General features: G+C 36.7%; 1 protein-coding gene across 4 annotated transcripts in view; it reads right to left on the bottom strand.

The window, feature by feature from the left end:
* Positions 1-4,806: 4,806 nt before the first annotated feature.
* The window catches only part of CTNNA2 (catenin alpha 2), a 536,393-nt gene continuing 522,069 nt past the window's right edge, over positions 4,807-19,130 (bottom strand). For 2 of the 4 annotated variants that reach the window (XM_009934739.2, XM_075420290.1), the window contains exon 18: positions 4,811-6,071. In XM_009934739.2, the coding sequence (XP_009933041.1) occupies positions 5,784-6,071 (288 nt within the window). In that variant the 3' untranslated portion in view covers positions 4,811-5,783. Of the gene's footprint in view, positions 6,072-19,130 lie in introns of all 4 variants that reach the window. The other 2 variants (XM_009934738.2, XM_075420291.1) reach the window with 2 other exon arrangements.

Below are 19,130 nucleotides of genomic sequence, written 5' to 3'. Positions count from 1 at the left end.
TAATATGACCCCCTGGAAATTCAGGCCAAAGAACCTTTTTATTTATAATTTCTGCATGAAATGTTTCAGGAAAAAAAAAGTACTAGATCAAATACATCCTTCTAGCAAAGTCATTACCTCTGACTATTCTAGGAGGCTTTGGAAACCTTACTTTATTTCTTTCTTCCTTGTATTTAATTTTTAGTGAGCTGGGATAAAGCAGGTAAGTATAAATATTTCACATTCTGCAAAGACACATCTCTTTGCAAGTCCATTATTATGCAGGAATTACCAAACAATACTGGAACTTTGAAATTTTACCCAAAGGGAGAGGCTAATACTGGGTAACAGCTACTCACCTGTGAAACCTCCCCTAACTTTATCAAAAGAAAGAAACATTGCTCAAGTAATTAAATATTTATTCCTTTAAAGGTATAACTAGAGCACAAAAACACATTTCTACCTCCCACAGCTTTTATCAGGCTGTCAAGTTCTCCATAGCTTGGTGTCAACTGAGTCATAAAGAGAAAAATCTCCAAAGCAGGAAAAATGTGTGAACCCTTGCTTGAGGATGCGCTTGGTCATTGAGTGAGAAACCAGAAAAATTCTTGACTATTCCTGGTATCTGCAGCTGCAACTCAACAGCAAGCTCGGTATGCGCTGAACTTCCAAACAGATGCTTGAATTCACTGTTAAGATGACAGGGGATAATGTTTCTGTCCTTGGACACAGCTTTAGCTGGGACCCTTCTCATCCAAACTACGGATGAGATTCAAACCAAAACACCTCCTATTTCTATTCCAGCTTCCTTCCTTCTCCACACTTGTATTTATCCTTTCCTATGCAAAAATAACTGAACAATCAAGTCCAATCTGAAAGGTTGTTTGATGGCATGTTTATAAATAGAGTGACAGGAGATACGTTGCCTTATTTCCATTATAAGCCTTTAATTTAGATTCATACCGGAGAGGTCATTTGAAACAAAAAGCACAAACTTAACTTGTTTTTTGCTTTAAAATTCCATTGAAATCTACGTTTTTACATGCAGAAACGTTATTTTAAGCCTATAAAGATACATCCTCTGTATTAAACTCCTGTTCATAGAGACACAGGAAACTTGTTTTGGCCAGCTTTCCTGTGGAGATATAAAACAATGTGCCAGAAGTAAAAATATCCACCCATTATTTGTGTCTTTGTGGGATTGTTTCCCACACCTGGTCCACCTCTTTTTAAAATGTAAAAGAACTGAACTATTGATCGGTATTTCACACTCTAAGGACACAGCCGCGAGAAAATACTGGATCAAAGTGAGTCTGTGCTGAGCTTTATCCCCTGCTTCCTTATTATCAAAGCATTTGTTCAACTTTAAGCATATGAATACCATCATTTATATGCAGCCAAGCACTTAAACTCATGTATAAGTTTAATGATGTAATTGAGATCACTGGGAATTGAGGATAAGAAGGTGCTACGCATGAGTAATGTACTAAGTTTTTTTACCACACTCAGGTTTCATTTCTTTGCCCCATCCAAAACCTCTGTTCCTTTGTAGTAATATGCCTTGCTCAGTAGCTCCTTGGCTACTAGCTCCTTGACCTAGAATACATATTTAGCTATTTTAACTCTTTTTCTTATTTTCACTTTCTTAATTTAATAAAGAAACCAAAAAGGAATCTTAGGAAAATTACTCTGAAAGTTATCTAAAACTTCTCAGACTTTCTGTTTTCTCTGACTGCTTAATTCAGAAATTAGCTGCTGTTCTCACTGAAGAAGTATATAATAAACTGAAATATTCCGCTAGCCCTTTTTCTGTATTTTATTAAGGTGGTAACTAAGCCAAATCCCTTTCTCTAGCCTTTTCCTCATGGCCACAGGTCAAAAGATACAGCCATTTCTGGAAGAAACATATACCTCACTCTTGTAACTTGGGCTTCTAGTTTCTCATAGAGAAGAAACAATTTCTGGCATGTGAGTAACAAGAAGAGTGACCACAGCGTGGAAGGCCACACTGGGATAGAACCTGCCCCTAGATCAGGGATGCCTGTCTGACTTTCATGTCGATCTTCAAACCAGTCATTTGCTGTACATTCATTTGCTGGAAGCAAACAATTATTTAAAAATAATTAAATTCTATCATAAGAAATATATAATTGCTCTTTCTAGAAATAGCAATGTAATTGCTTCTCTTGTATTGTAAGTACAAGGTGAAAAGAACATTTTCAAGGTTGTACATATACCGGAATATGTATGGTACCCATATATTTGGCTTGTGAACCAAAGTGCTAGTCATGAGAAACAGATGTGGCTTTCTAATCGAAGGTTGTGGAGGTCCAGCAGTTCTTCATTACACTATGTTGGTGATTAAAGTTCCCTTACCTTAGTGGAGGACTGGCTGTAGTGAACACGCCCAATATCCACAGACATTATTTTGTGCCTACACTTTACATGAGACTTAAAAGTTTTCTAGATCGTTAAGATCTGCTAGATTTCAAGATGGAAAATCTGTGGGATGAATTCTTGGTTGGTGCAGTCACAGAATCACAGAATCACAGAATAGTAGGGGTTGGAAGGGACCTCTGTGGGTCATCTAGTCCAACCCCCCCGCCGAAGCAGGGTCACCTACAGCAGGCTGCACAGGACCTTGTCCAGGTGGGTCTTGAATATCTCCAGAGAAGGAGACTCCACAACCTCCCTGGGCAGCCTGTTCCAGTGCTCCGTCACCCTCAGAGGGAAGAAGTTCTTCCTCAAGTTCAGACGGAACTTCCTCTGCTTCAGTTTGTGCCCATTACCCCTTGTCCTGTCACTGGGCACCACTGAAAAGAGCTTGGCCCCATCCTCCTGACACCCACCCTTCAGATATTTGTAGGCATTTATAAGGTCCCCTCGCAGCCTTCTCTTCTTCAGGCTGAACAAGCCCAGTCGATGGAATTGTTGTCATTGAGGCAACTGTAATACTGTGAAAACGAATTCCACAATTCACTTAAGAAAAAATATATTTTTTTTTTATATATTGAACTTGCTGTTTGATAGTTCATTATTTCAACCCTAATATTTGAGTTATAAGGACCAGTGATTACTTGTTCCGGATTTAGTTGTCTCATAGCCTCACTGTTGATGACCCTGAAAAAACCGGAGACTCTTACATTATTTAGTCTCTCCTTATGTGAAAGCAATTCCAGACTTTGTAATCCTTCTCGTGTTTCCAAGTACATTTCCATCCTACACCATTTCTTCTTTCAAATGAGTTGATGAAAATTGCATGAAGCATTCAAACACAGGCACATCCCCGATGTACCGTACCATACAATATTTTCCTCTTTCTCTGTTAAACCTCTTCTCATGAGTCTTAACATCCTGTTGGCTTTACTACATGAGCTGGGCACTGAACTGGTATGTGCTGGTTTGCTTTTGGTTCTTGTTTTCACGTGCATTAATTTTCATTTGTCAACACTAAATTTCATCACACTACCATAAAGATATTTAGAGCGTAGATGGATCCCTTCAAAAGGCAAATAATCCATCCTAAAGCAGGATTCAAATTTGTGCGAACTAAGTTGCCCAACATCATCCTGGGTTTTCCCTTCGCAGACAAGTTTTCCTCAGCATTTTGCAGACACCGTCACCATTTTGACTGAGTGACTGATAATGGATTCCTTGTATTACAGTCGTCATCTTCAGCATGGAACCTTAATCAGGGGACACTCTACAAGACACGTTCATAGATCTCATTGTCTACATGCTTTCTTCTAAACATGTCTGAGATGCTTTTTATAGCAACAGTATAAATTTAAAGCAACTGTTCAGTTAATCCATTATATTTTTAGAGTAAAACACTTCTGAAGAAGATGCCCACTTCTATTAGTGAGCAATTGCCTGTTTTCTTTTTTCATGCAGCACGCCGGGACATTTTTATTTGTTTGTTATTTGGTATTTTTTCTTTAAACTCAGTATCCATCTTTTGTCTCTGTAATTTCACTTGTAGAGATCCCAATTACTTTTAGGTAGTTTATTGGCACCACAAGTAATGCCAGTCTGTCTCAGACTACGGGGCATCTCAGGGAAAGCTCTTCAAGGACTTCCCCACATCTTCTAATGTATTTTGATCATGTGTACAGTCTCCAGTTCTGATAGGGGAACCTTTTTATTATACAGTACAACTAATCAAAGCAAAAACAGTAATTTCCTAAAAAGGCCTCTGAGACTAGATCTCTTTAATTAGATTGTGTAGGAGGGCAATAGAACAAAATTTGGTGCTTTGCTATTCTGAGGAATAATCAGCATATCTGAGACAAGCATCCAAACATCTGAAAAGCTCTGTAAGCATTACGCATGCCACTTACGGTATACCTCTGTTTATCACAGTGTTTCGAATCCCTTATGAGATCATGAATGTTCTCTTGTTAGCATGTAATTATAAGAAAAATAAATACATGCTCATTGTTTTATTTTCAAATATACCAAGACTTCTTCAGAACAATAATACAGTCTCTACAGCTGAGCCAACTGTTGGGGATAAAAGGGATTAAAAGCAGATATTGCATTTCTTTGTGCAGTGGCCTTTACACAGACCTATGCAGTGTGGCAAAACAGATGATTTCCAAGGTTCTGAGATGCCAACCTTATAAACTTAATAAATTGAACTATCTTTATGCTGTGTCTGAGGTGTTGTATTTAAACAAATAATTTCAGCCCACACTCAACACGTATGTCTCATGTATTGAGGCTTAAATCTGTCTCAGATTTAAGCTCTGCTTTTGTCCCACTGACCATGTTTGGCTAACCTGGTTATAAAAAAGGAGAAAAAGACTGTAATGTTATCTTTCCTTCACCGAAAAAAAAAATAAAAAGAAAAGAAAGGAAATATGAGGCAAAAGTAATCAGTGTCTACGTCAACTATGATGCAGGAGATATCTGTGCATTAAAAGAGATGAGGCACATTGAGGATTACAAGGTTAAATGAGTTTATTGAGTTAGTGGTTACAATGGTACGTCAGATACCTGTAATCCAAGCTACACCTACATATTTGCCTCTAAATTCTCACGCTGTCAGTTTCCATGTCTCTAAACATTCCACCACCAGGTCTTCTATTACTAATATTATAATAATAATCATAATAATAATCATAATATAAAAGGCAATGTCAATCACCATATTGTGCTTCATACTCCACCATAAGGAATTCAATTGGCAAAAGTAAACCTCTGGTCATATTAATGGGATTAATTGAAATGTGAGCAATCATAACACTACTAGAATATAAAGAAAAAAATATGGTTTAAAAGAAGCATTTTTAAGATGAATTAGTTTGTATTTCTTTTAAAAATTCACATACTATAATGAAGATGACTTAAAAGTTATATCATTTAATTATTGGGCCACACATTTAAGCATATTGGCTAGTACATTTTTGCACTGGAACAGAAGCAATACAAGCTTTATGGTCTACCATTACAATTCCATTTGTTTCACTTAATATACCTGCCAACCTAATGTTTCTTGCATGCATAAAAATTTCTGGGTTTAGGCTTGAATTTCTTATTTAACCCACACATAACCCTGTGATGCAAATTCTTTGGCCAATTTAATGCTATAGTTTAGTTTAAAAAGGAAGCTTGGAATAAGACCATTTAACATCAGAAGAGAATGTCCTAAATTTTGGCATTGCAGAAAGTCAGTTGCTTCAATAGAGTCTCAGGTTGCATGCAAATCGTCACTGCTTCCCCCCACCCCATGCCAGATGCATACAAGTCGGCAGGTATGCATACAAAAAGAATATAAAAACCTCCTGGTAAAGCTTAGTGGTTTAGAATGAATCCATAGCTTTAAATTCACTTAAGGCCTGTACAGGGGAAATATGTTTCTTCTGGGACCCTCTTCTCACTCTCGTCTGATATTCTTCTGGTTTTTCTCTCTTTACTAGGGGTTTCTTCTCAGGGGCTTTCATCTTCCAAGATACAACTGGTGAGTTCACTGCAGCAGTACCATAGACCTTCTGATATTTAGTAGAAGCCACATACGATGCTTTCACTGTGAGGACCACAGCGTTCATCAGATTTTTAGCTGCCTGGATGAGAGAAGTGGCACTGTCCAGCTATAAACAGAAAAGAAAAATGAAATACAGCAAGGTTACTCCATGACTGGATCACTGGACCATTTCCTAGCTGAAGTCTGGATGCTCTCAGATCTCATTAAAGATGAAATGAATCCTCTCCCTCAGAATTAACCAAGTAGCTTGTAGTAACAAGTACCGGCAACAACATGCATCGAACTGTAAAGGTAAGACTGTGGTACCTCAAAATAAATTCTTTAATAATTGAAAGGAAAAGCTTGTGTTGGCTGTTTTTTTGTTCTTGATTCTTTTTCTACAGGCAAAGAAGTTGCCTCTTTTTTTTCACAAGAAAACCATTACTGCTCACTTTTAAAAATTTACTTTTACATGTCAGAAACCGCAAAACAGGTCAACAGGGATTTTTCCAAGTGTTCAGGTTTGTTCTAATTATTCCTATTAAGCCCAGGATAACAGCCCCAATGATGTCTACAGGAACAGTGTGAGGCCAGTGCGGAGCTTGTTAGAGAATCCCGTCTGAAAAGATGAAAGGAGATTTTAAGCCCCTAAAGAAATAATAAAAAGATGAAAAAGTTAACTGCAGGTTTTTGTAGCTGCTGTAATATTTGAGCTACTTATGTTCACAAGGAATCTTACTTTATGATTAGCAGACTTTTTGTCCATATACCCTCGTGTTTCTCCCATGCACAAGTCTGCCTAAGGTTCCTGAGTCCTCTGGGTGCAAAAAGGCCTGAAGAACTTGTTGACCTTCAAGCCATTGGGACTTCCAGTCAACAAGCTTACATCATACACTGAAATCGAGTGCGTATCCCTCGCCAAATTTTTGGGAGGGATTTAAGCATATAATGGGACTTCCAAAGCCATGTCTTAATGTTCCAAAAAGTGAATTAAGCACTTGCCAAATCCAACCAGACATCTTCAAATTAGTAGGTGCTTAAAATAAGATCTTCAGTACTGTAGCAACCCAGGTTACTATTTAGGATGTTCAATTATCCTTTTCCCAAAATACTGAAAAAGTGATATATACTCTTGTGATAGAGCCTTTCAGCTCTACCATGGAAGCTGGCTGAAATTTTCATAAGTAGGAATGACTTTGGATGCAATATTATTTTAACTCTTTAACTTCACCCCACTTCCTCAGTAAGTTCATAGCTGTTTTTCATCAGTATAAAAGGCCTGTCTCCCTCCAAACCTTTCCTGATCCATATTTTGGGAGCGTAGGATTCCTTAACATGAATTCTAAGCAAGGCAATGAGGATAAATACTCATAAGGCAATAATAAAAACCATATGCTTCACCTCAAGTATTTTGAATCATTAAAATAAGAGCTCAGGAGAAACCTCTTTCTGAAGTGTTAGTGACTGATGTGAACAAGAACAGATGTTACAGAAAGCCTGTGTCTGGAACCACACTAATCTATAGACTTATCTACTATTTTTCATTTCCTCAGCTGTGGCCTTATACTCTTTATGATTTATTAAATACATTAACAGCTACATACAGTGAGGTGAAAAACAAAAAAAACATTTTAATGATTTTCACATACTTGGTGCCATTCCCTGAAATGCATAGCTAATTGCCTGCCCCCAGTAAATATTTTTTCCGCAGGACTAATTTGTATTTTCTGTTACTAAAAGAAACTAGGTTAAAAGATGGAAAATTACATTACATGGCAGAAACATGACTGTTCAATATGCAGTAATGAAATATAATTCAGTATAGTGTTATTCTATAACCACAGTACTGCATGATTTATAAGGCAATCTATAAGTTTGTTGGCAAATAACAGATCATACTCTATTAAATTAGAATATTCTAATTTACTGCAAGAGATCTACAATCAAGCATTATTCATTGTTAAATGACTTTTTTTGAAACATTTGTGGAATTATATTGAGTATAAAGTGACACCGTCAAATAGTATTTACTTCGTAATCAATGGGGATAAACTGGATCAAGCCTATGTTACACATTCCTGAATGAATTCTACTTGTTGAAGGTTTGTAATAGCCTCACATTTTCCTTTGTTTCTTTATGAAAAGATTTCTGGTAGCTATTTTACATGGGGCATATATTAAGGAACAGAATGATTAAAGGAAGCATTTTGAAATGGGAAGGCATCTAAATTAGATGCTTAAAACCATACAAAGGATGCAATCTGCATCTTTAAACACACTGGTAATTTTATGAGGTATATCGATAAGGGTGTTGCAGAAGCGTATAATTCTGCAAGATCGGATGCAGATTGCAATGATGTCTTTTTAGAAAACCATGTTACATATTTTGATGCCATTTTAATTACCTCTAATTTCAATCTGCTGCTATAGCAGATAAGAGTTCCCTATTTTCTGTTTTCACCATTATTAATCACATTTCAACATGCAAATACTTAGTCCTTGCCCTTAATATCCACTGATATTGTACAATGCTTTCAAGTCTTGGAATCAGAAAAGAGACATAAAAACCCCAGAATAGTATTAGGCTATAAGTGTTCTCCAAAATCTGGCGGTAGCCATCCCATGTATCCAATTTGGCTACCTAAGCAATCCCAGCGATTTTCTTATTGCCTCCAGCTCCTTGCTTGTATTATGGCTCAGTAAAGCAGAATTAAACTGAATGAACATAATTTCAATTAACATTTAGATCTTACTGCACCACTGTGTGACTCCATTTTTAAGCTGTGCTTTGCAATCAGCAGAGCTGCAGTGGCATAAAGCTGGAACGAGGCAGCAGTGAATCAAGCCCTTCATGCGTTAATTCCTTACAAAATCTGGGCACAGAAACATATGCTCTTTTCCAAACAGATAATGTTAATAATAAAAAAAAAAAAAAAAAGAAGGAAAATTGACATTTCAAATAAAAGTACCACTAGGAAATTATTGCACAGTACAGAAAGTAAACTTCACTCCCTAGCAATGGTTAGGGAATTATGAATATAACGACAGCTTTTCGTGCTAACAGCTAACAGAGCCTTTGACTTGCTACACAGTGTAATAGACTTCTGCTACTTAGATGTCTTTACAAATACATTCGCCTCCATTTAGAAAAAAAAGCCCTCTTAAACATAAAAGATAAATTTATGTTATTGGCCTACAAAACTCCAAGAACAGCAAATGCTGGGGAAAATTCAAATCCATAAAGAACCTAAGACTCAATGCACTGGAGCCAGTGACTTGTGCAGGCTAAAACTGCCGTCTACGCAGGGAAGGCATAAAACATTCAGAAAAAAATCACAGAATCACAGAATCATTAAGGTTGGAAAAGACCTCTAAGATCATCAAGTCCAACAAAAAAAAAAGGTTTTGCTACCAGCTAACTTTGCAATTAGTGAATGCAAGGGTAGAATAGCAGAGCCTATTATCTACCAAGCAGATAATTTCAGGCTGTTTTTGCTCCAAAAATCCATAAGGCTTTGAGGAGTTTTTGATTTGCTTATAAGTAGCGCTGCATTTTTCCTGCACTATATTCAGAATTTTGCAGAAGCTTGTGACAATCAAGATTTCTTGCTTCTTTTACATATACACATAATCCAAGTAAAATAACCAGCAATTACAAGACCAAAATAGCTGAAGCAGCGCGAGAGAATAAAGCTGGAAATTTTTCTCCTTAACAGTAAAGCAAATGAAAACAAGATGTTCTCCCTGCATTGTCACACCACTGTAATGGGGAAGACTTATACCACAGTTTTTAGAAAGGAGAATATTTAATCGCCAGAGGTATCTTCATACTCACAATCAGAAATATACTACAAAAAAAAAAAGGGAAATACATTAAAAAAATCTGTATTTCCAGTGAGCAAGAATAAAGTATATGTAGTTTTAAAAGAGCTTGTTTTTTTCAGAATGTTCTGTATCATGAGTGTTGATTTCAATAAGCCTTCAAAAGTTAGGGAAGACATCAAAAGAACTGTAGATAGTTCCTAGTCTGGAAATATTTGAACAGGGCAAACAGAATGACCTGTGAAATTACAGGCCAGTTCCGCTGACAGCACCCCCAAATAAAATAATGCAATGCCTATGACAGACTCTGTAAATAAAGGGAGGAAAGAAACACAGTTCAGGGTAACCAAACGCTTTTGTGGGTAAAAAAATTTTCAAAGTAACCTTCATCATATTTTGATGTGATTAAACTTTGGATTGCTTCAAATAATGCTGTTGATATAATTGGATCTTTGAAAGATGTTTTGCTTGGTACTGCTTGGCAGTTTGATGAAAAACTCAGCTGATACAAAATTAACAAGGCACATACAGAGTAATTCCGAACTCTCTAACAGCAAAGTTTCCAAAAGTATGTATAAACAAAAATTTATTGCTAAACAGAGACTTTTGCAGTGGGGTCTTGAAGCAACCATTTGTCAGCTTTACAATATTAATATTTCTGTTAAATCTTAAAAAAGTCACTGATGAAATTTGCAGGTAACATAACAACTGGGAAAGTGGTAAGTCATACAGAGGGCAAGTGATTGATATTTAACAAGCTGATAAAAGTCAGAAATGCAGATTTCAGTTTGGCTAACTTTATAGCAGATGATACCTGCTTATACAATAAGGAATTTTATCCTACACAGGGTCCTAGGCAATTGCTCCTTGAGTACATAAAAAGGAGGACACTGATGAAATAAGTGAAATTATCATATTCAGTTTATCATGTGTCCACAGTTATGGAATACAGAGTCCTCTTCTTAATGCAAGCACAACACTGAGCAACTGGAAAGAATTTAAAGAACCTTGAGAACAAAAATATCTTTTATGGGAAAGATTCAGTTAGCTCTGTTTTTTCCATTAATAAAGTGAATAATTAAAAAATCAGTTGATAAAATCAGTAAGTACAGAGTAACAGTAAGCTGATAATATTTCAAGCTCAACAGATTTGACAAAGATATAACAGAGCTTAATGGCTAAAAGGTGAAGCGGGACATTTTAGCTAATAATTAGCTAAAATTTTTTAGCAGTAATGTTAATTATTCACAAGAACTCATGAAAGATAGCGATTCTATCTCTAGAAATTGTGAAATCAATATTGGATGTTTTTGCTTAATATGTACACTCTAGGTTAAGCATAACTATTGGACATTTTTAATGCACATCTATTCAGGAAACCTATGCATCAATTATGCAGGAAGACAGCTTAGATGGTAACAATGGCCCACACTGACCTTGAGATGTATGAATGCAAAAAATCAGTATTAATACTTCTTGATAAATAGAGTTAAGTCTTATTTACTTTGTACAGACCGGGAGGAGAAATTGTCTTTTATTTAACATGATGAAAAAAACCCTGTAACCTTTCCAATACTCGTGGCTAAGACTTGATTTGTATGCCTTTAGCAGGTAACTTCGACACTGCCAAGCCCTTAAGGTTATCTGTGAATTCTGGGCACATTGCCTCCTACTCCTCCTTTTCAAAGCAAGCTCATACTTTTGCAGACAGATACAGTTGTTGTTACCACAAACCAAAAGTCAATTAACAGCCTCTAGAACAAGTAAAGTTACACGAAACAATGATGAATCTGGAAGGTTAATGAGGAATACCACTTTCCCAGATCATATACTTCTACAACAGAACATTTTCCTCTCAGCTGTGCTGAGTAGTAAATCCAGTCCTACATATGTATGTAAGAAAAAGATCTTATTCATAATACTTATGTCTTACATTTCTGTGGCACTTTTCATGCATAAAACATGATACTATCAGTGACAGCCAATGAAAGAATGGCAAGAAATCGCTATTCTGATGTACCCATCCCTATGGTAGGAGACATCTGCTATTTATCAGCACTACTACGCAATGGCTGAAGCAGTATTTCAGTCAGGCATTTGAAAATGCGCATAAAGTTTTCGCTGGGTATGGGTCCATTGTGAGATAACTATCCTATATATTTGAAATTCTGTAACAAAAAAAATTATTTGGGATGTAATGTGGTCACAATCATGTTAAAAAGGGATCTATGGCTACACAGATAAAATAGTATTACAATTCTCTTCTCCTAGATATTTATTTTAACATTTGATTGGAGCTAACTTACTCCTTTATACAGGTTGAATATTTAATTCATTCTGGGGGTACTTGTGCTTTATAGGTGAATCCACTGAATAACTGTCCTGGTCTACATTTTTTTCAATTACCGCTGAGAAAGCCATAGGGATTCCCAAGGCCACTGATTGCATTTAAGAGGCTTAAGGGGCTGCCACCTCTTAAGACAACAGAAAGCACACAAGTATACCAAGAGCCATGGGTGTCTTCTGTCTTCTATGGACAATTGCCTTTTTAAATCACATGTTTAATTTACAAAGTAAATGGGTTACCAATTGCTTTACGCCAGTTTGAAAAAGCATAAACATACAAAAATACTCCCAATACTGGCATTCCCAATGAAAGACAAGAGACATAATACAGAAAGTTTGTAGAGATGCATTTATACAGTTGATTTACTTCTCCCAGGCTATTTAAAAAAAAGAGGATTAAAGGCAAAATGACATCCTAATTCATTTGCTTTGAGGAGAATATTTAATAAGACTCTAAAAATATATTTATATATATATAGAAATATAATCATAAAACACATTTTAACAGTGGAAATCACTAAAATTGGGGGGGTTATCCTTCATACCTTTAGTATTATTGTAGCAAGACATAAAGGCTACTTCACTGAAGCACCAGGAACCCTGCGTATCTTGTTTCTCAATCAGCATCCAAAATAGTAAGCCTTGCACTAATTCAGAAATGCTCAGCTAGAGCAGACAGTACTCAAATTTCACAATGGGTGCCAGAAAGCTTACAAACATTTCTTCTTTTGAGGAAAAAAATATTTTATCCTTCCAGTTGAGAGACTGAAAAATGGGCTTCGATGCTATGATCATTTGCCTGTTTACTCATCTTTGACACCATGATCATTTGCCTATTTGCTCTGCTTTACTTTGCTTTGTCCTCTTTTTTACCTCATCAATATCTACAAGTAGATGGATCTTTAACAAGAAGCCTTGCAAAAACCCTGACTCACAAGTCATAGAACAGAAGGATACTCAATCCAGTTGTCTTTGACCCAAGAGCCAAGACTACATCGCTAGAGACACTAGACATCTCCATCTCTGCTCTTCAGCCAGCCCTAAGAAGTTATGTATGCACTAGAATTGCTTACCTGGTTGGTTAGTAACATAGTGAAGCACCCAGCTGTAAATCCTGCCAAAGTTTAGATTTTTACTAATTGTGGTAGGCTATCCAGAATAGGTCTAACTAACATATTAGTGTGCATGTTCTGAAGCAAAACACACACGTAGGGAATATCAATTTTGGAAATGCAAATACTTTATGAGGCTGCAGTTTGAAGATCACTGCTCAAGGGTGAGATAGCTAGTACGAGTTTTAGGCAGGACTCAGACACTCGTTTTCTTTTCCTTTAGTCCATCTAATTTTCCATATGATTTGTTGTACTTGTGTAAATCACTAAATAACTTTCTGATTTAGACCTTATCAAAAAATCACTAAATAACTTTCTGATTTAGACCTTATCAAAAAATCATTTTTATAACAGTGGCTGATGTTCCATATTGTCAGTGTTTGTCATTCTAAGGTGCTAGCATAAAAGCTCATATTTTAATAACTGAAATAGTGAAATGAAAAATAAGACAATTGGAAACAACCAAAAGTTAATGATACCCAATTCTTTTTGTGAAATATAATTATTACTGACTTATCTCCAGCCTGTGAAGTCCCCAAAGTAAAAAATATATTTTCAAATTTCTGATAGATATTAAAGTTTTTCTATTCATCGACTGTTTTTACAGTCAATAAATTATTTATCCAATATGACATTATTGCTATAAACAAAATTTGCAACTATTTTGTAGATATCAAATATAAGGTAGGTTATTTCACACAGAATCACAGAATAGTAGGGGTTGGAAGGGACCTCTGTGGGTCATCTAGTCCAACCCTCCTGCCGAAGCAGGGTCACCTACAGCAAGCTGCACAGGACCTTGTCCAGGCGGGTCTTGAATATCTCCAGAGAAGGAGACTCCACAACCTCCCTGGGCAGCCTGTTCCAGTGCTCCATCACCCTCAGAGGGAAGAAGTTCTTCCTCATGTTCAGACGGAACTTCCTGTGCCTCAGTTTGTGCCCATTGCCCCTTGTCCTGTCACTGGGCACCACTGAAAAGAGCTTGGCCCCATCCTCCTGACACCCACCCTTCAGATATTTGTAAGCATTTATTAGGTCCCCTCGCAGCCTTCTCTTCTTCAGGCTGAACAAGCCCAGTTCCCTCAACCTCTCCTCGTAGGGGAGATGTTCCAGTCCCCTCATCATCCTCGTAGCCCTGTTTCCTCAATACTTAATACTTAATTAATACAGTGTTGTATCCTTTTCAGAATTTAATGTGGAAAAATATTTTGACCCATAATGAAAAATTTCTTAGATCCAGCTCTTTTTCTTGTGCTCATTATCTGCCACTGCACAGTAGGAAAAAGATGCCATACAGTACAATTCATCTCATTTAGCAGAAACACTGTAAGGACAAGCAATCATATATAGCACTGAATTTTTAAAATAAGCTTGCTTTATCAGTCTTTTTCATGCTACAACACTGCCTCAAAGTTTTCAGAATCTGTTACTGAATTAGGACATTTGATATCAGTCTGAATGCCTAAACATCTCAAACAATTCCACAGACCAAGGAAGAAATCCTTCGCCAATGAAGTCAAAGGAGTTTTGTAGGTGGGTTGCTAAGGTTGAATGTAGAGGAAGAATCACTTTCTACATCAACCTAGAATTGACAAACATGGGAATGAGGCTTCGGCCATGATGGCTCAAGGTTTTCTTCTAAATCTGCCTCATCCTGCATAGAACTAGTGCCTGAAGGATGATGCCTATGATGGTATGTCATGAACAAAATAATCTGTTTCTCTAATGGCCACCACAGTTGCATTATCAATTGTAGCAAAACTAGTACAAGCACATTTACAACTTTAAAATCATTCTGTCCCATGGAATGGTTTGATCTGAATTCTTGGATGATGAACAGGAAACAGAATTCTGTGTGACTGATTTGAAGACAGGCCTCTACATAATCTTCAAGAAGAAGATAAAATACCTGCAACAAAGGTGAAGTCCAAACTATATTTGACAGGGTAGGCTAGCCAAAACTATAATTAAGATCTTTGATATTGCCAGGAGGCTTACTGAAGAAAATTAGAGTAAGAAGTCTGCTGAAGCTTAGTATCAGTATCAATAAAAAAACTTTATGTAAGCAGTCTGCGTATCACCAGGATTGTACACGCCTTTTTACACAGGGATTCATATGCCTAAAGTATACACAAGATACAATATTGTCTGAACCTGATGTCACAGACAGAAAAGTGCAGTCAGGACTCTGTCAAAAGCATCTCAATACAAATTCCCACTTTCATATCCAATTGCAGTTAAATCTGAAAGAGAAAATACAGGTTATCTAACTAGTCTGTGCTACTGATCTCCCCCTTCCTGCATTGAGTTCTGACTTGGATGTCATTTGAAGATAGATACAATTTTTAAACACACAAAATAATCTACTGCTCTTTCAAATTGAGTTTTGGAAGCAAACCTTTTGTTTTATATCTAGAGAACAGGTATATTAACAAGAAAAGCATGTCTTACAGTCTTACCTGAAGGGAGTCCAAATCATGCCTGGCTGGCTGGAAATTGTACTCTCAGTGATAAAATGCAGGAGACTTTGGATAAAAAAAAATCAATAAAGCACAGAAATACTGTATTCTTTACATCAGAATGAGTTATCTCCTGCTATTTTCCCTGATTTTGTCACAACAAAAACAAACAAAAAAGCAGCATAATGCAGGATTTCAGACTGCAATGCTGCGAAATGTGATATTTTCCCAACTTCTTTAATTTATAAAGTGTCAGAATGATATCTGCATGTGAGTTACCTCCATGTATTCAACTGTGAGGATCTGTCACATTTTAAGGCATATTTGCTCCTTCAGCTAGCTTTGTATCTCTAAACTTACACTTGCCTGCCCAGGTCAGCACAGAGGCACTTTGAAGATAGCTGCTCTACAGGCATAGCTGGCTTTTCTCGGGAAAGGGCTTGGAAACAAAGCGTCAAACACAGTCAAAATGAATAAAACAAAATCCTCCTGCAGAATGGAAGACAGGACCAGGACAATTGTTCCCTGCTTCCTAACGTTTGCCTGCTGTTCATGTATATTTTATGTCTCACAGGAGCAGATAAAGGCTTGATCATTCAAGACATTGATCAGTTCTGAGGTCCTAAAAGGCTTTTGCTTCCTTGGAGTGGAAGGTCCTTACAGTGCTGCTCAACTCTATCTGTGGAAACATCCCTTTCTCTGTTTGATTCCCTGAGCGCTTTTCAGGACTTTACAACAGTATGCAACGAAATAAAGAAACATCATTGAATCTCCACAGTAGTCTTCAACAGAAAGCCCTATTTCAGCTTTTCAGAAAAGCCCCAGCACTCAAAGAGCTAGCTTTATAATACATGGCAAATAATTTGTAAATGAAATTCTAACATTTTATTCCTAAGATATTATTCACAACTAACTGTTCTATTTGTTTGACCAACTCAATCAATGGTTAAATAACATTCAGAATGTGTTCCTTACTAGAAATCTTTTTCCCTGGTCAATTACTGAATATATAATTTGTGAATGCATTTGTTCATTACATTTTTAACTGTAGCTAACACTAAATGTTATTAAAAACCAGCAAAACAGGTAAGAATTACTGCAGACTGCAAGCAAATGAAACCAGAACTAAACAGAAACAATTGTAAAGGCTATTGCAGTTCATAAGGAAAGAAAAAGCAAAAATGAAAGCAAATTAAGAGTAAATTGGAATGAGTAAACTCTTGCTCTGACTTGTAAAGGCTCATTTTTATTACTCACACTTTATTATGCAAATATTCGTATAATCATTGAATATTTTTAGATGAAAAGAACCTTTTGAGGTCATCTAGTCCAATGCCATGTTCAAAACATTGAATCAGATGAGGTTGTTCAGGATTTTGCTCAAAGTGTGTCAAAGGATGGATAGTCTCCCACATCTGTGGACTAAACACTTCCATCTGCACTTGAATTTCACTGTCCTCAGGGTAAAACTTCCTTATATATAACTGGAAATACTCATGTCAAAACTTGTGTTTGTAGCCCCTTTTCCTTTCACTGTACACCTCTGACAAGTCTGGGTCTGGCTCTTCTAGACCCTCCTGTTAGGTAGCTGTAGACAACAATATCTCGCCCTTCGCCCTCTCTTCTGTATGTATGCAAATGTATCTATAAGAGTAGTGCAGATGATGTTGATGATCTTATTTCCAGTGTTACAAGCGTAAATGTCTTATCCAAAGGGAAAAACCGAGTAACTGTAGAAGGAAAGAAAAATTAGCATCAATTAGTGACAAATATTTAATAGCTCACTCAGGTTGTTTAAGTCCTGTACTACTCTCTTCAGAAAATATCCATGTTAGGAAATCCTGATTTACTTGGTTTCTGTCTTCTTTTGAATTTCAGTACTTTAGATAGCATTTTCCCTGAACAACAAATGCAGAAGTACTTATAGCCTCAATGATTCACATAATCCAAATGGTTTCTGTGCTTTTCACCTCAGGACAATCTTCCCTACACAAAAAGAAATTAATCCAACCATGTCTACTAATCTTTCCTCTAATCCAGAATTTATGTAAAGGAGATGAAGGTATAAATTCAGATGTTATTTATAAGAATGGTGAAATGAAAAAGCATTTGCACTGGCTTTTTTCTTATAAAGTTCTTTCCTAACTTAAATACTGTAGATTAGTCATGATTATCTATAGACTTGACTTGTCCGTACTAACATGGCATAAGAAAAATTTTGACTGAATGTCTTTTAATATTAGTCAGGATCCAAGACTTGTTCATAGCTGGTGGCACTAGAACCCCCAGAAGCATTTTTTCAGATGTCTGCAACTGAAGAATTTCTGTAGGAATGCAGGCAAGAAAAATAAGACTTCTCGTAAAAACCATTGAAACAAAGTGTTTGGTGACCTAGGCAAGATTTTCGAAGTTCTCATTTCTATAAATGAAGTCTTCTCCTGCACCCATCCTACCTAACTCCAGGTGCTGGACCAAGGCAGTCCAGGCTCCTTCTGTGCTTGATGGAGAGGACCAGAAACCACGGAGCACTTGAGATCTTTCATGGGTTCATTTTCAATGGAGAAGGGCCAGAGTACCTCATGTTTTAATTATACTTAGAGATCCTAAATTGCATCAGAATTCTCAAGACAGTACAGTGAACTGGTCATAGATGCTCAACATCTGCAAAAAATTGTCCTTGGATTTGATGTAGTAGTCCAAGGATTCAATAAAACAGTGAATATTTTTGAGACTGTTTTCCTTAACTCTTCTCTTTTGATACCCAAAAGTGTCAAAAGGGGGAAAACCACATACTACAAAACATATAAAACCCTCCATGCTACAGAAAGTAATGAGACTTGGGCCCCAGGAAAGCTACTTTATATAGATAAATGCTCCTTACAAAACAATTTAAATATTCCTGTTCAGAAAAAAATTAGGCTATTTCCTTTCTCCAGCAGCTAAGTTCACAGCAAGTTTACACAGCTTACATATGCATATATACCCTCAAAATCCCCCAGGTTCAACTCCCTGACTCTGTGCTTCTCTGAATACATAGTTCAATTCACCCGCCCATGCTTCCATCATTTTTTTAAGATGTTTCTACTCTAACTGGTTGTCAGCGTTTATCTGTAACAAGAATATCTGCTTTCTGGAAAAGGCCATTTATCTCCACTCATTATAAAGGAAATCTGGAATGAACATCTCAGATCCAGATGTTTATACTTGGCTAGGTGAATCATTCTCCACAAAGAAATGGAGATAATAGTGAAAAACTCTTCATACTTCAAGCAAAATATTTCTGATTAATAAAAGCTCTTTTTCAGTTTTCATTATACCATGGACCTACTCTCGTCTTCTGCTCGAGTGGGGTAGCCTCCCTCTGTCCCTGCAAGATTTGTTCCCAACTCTATCATCTTCAAACCGTACTTCTTCACTACACTGAACTCTTTCTCCTGTTTTTAATTT

The sequence above is a fragment of the Opisthocomus hoazin genome, chromosome 5 (genome assembly GCF_030867145.1).
Source record: "Opisthocomus hoazin isolate bOpiHoa1 chromosome 5, bOpiHoa1.hap1, whole genome shotgun sequence".
Lineage (NCBI taxonomy): Eukaryota > Metazoa > Chordata > Aves > Opisthocomiformes > Opisthocomidae > Opisthocomus > Opisthocomus hoazin.
The sequence above is the reverse complement of the archived record's forward strand: the minus strand, read 5'-3'. Positions and strand labels throughout refer to the sequence as shown.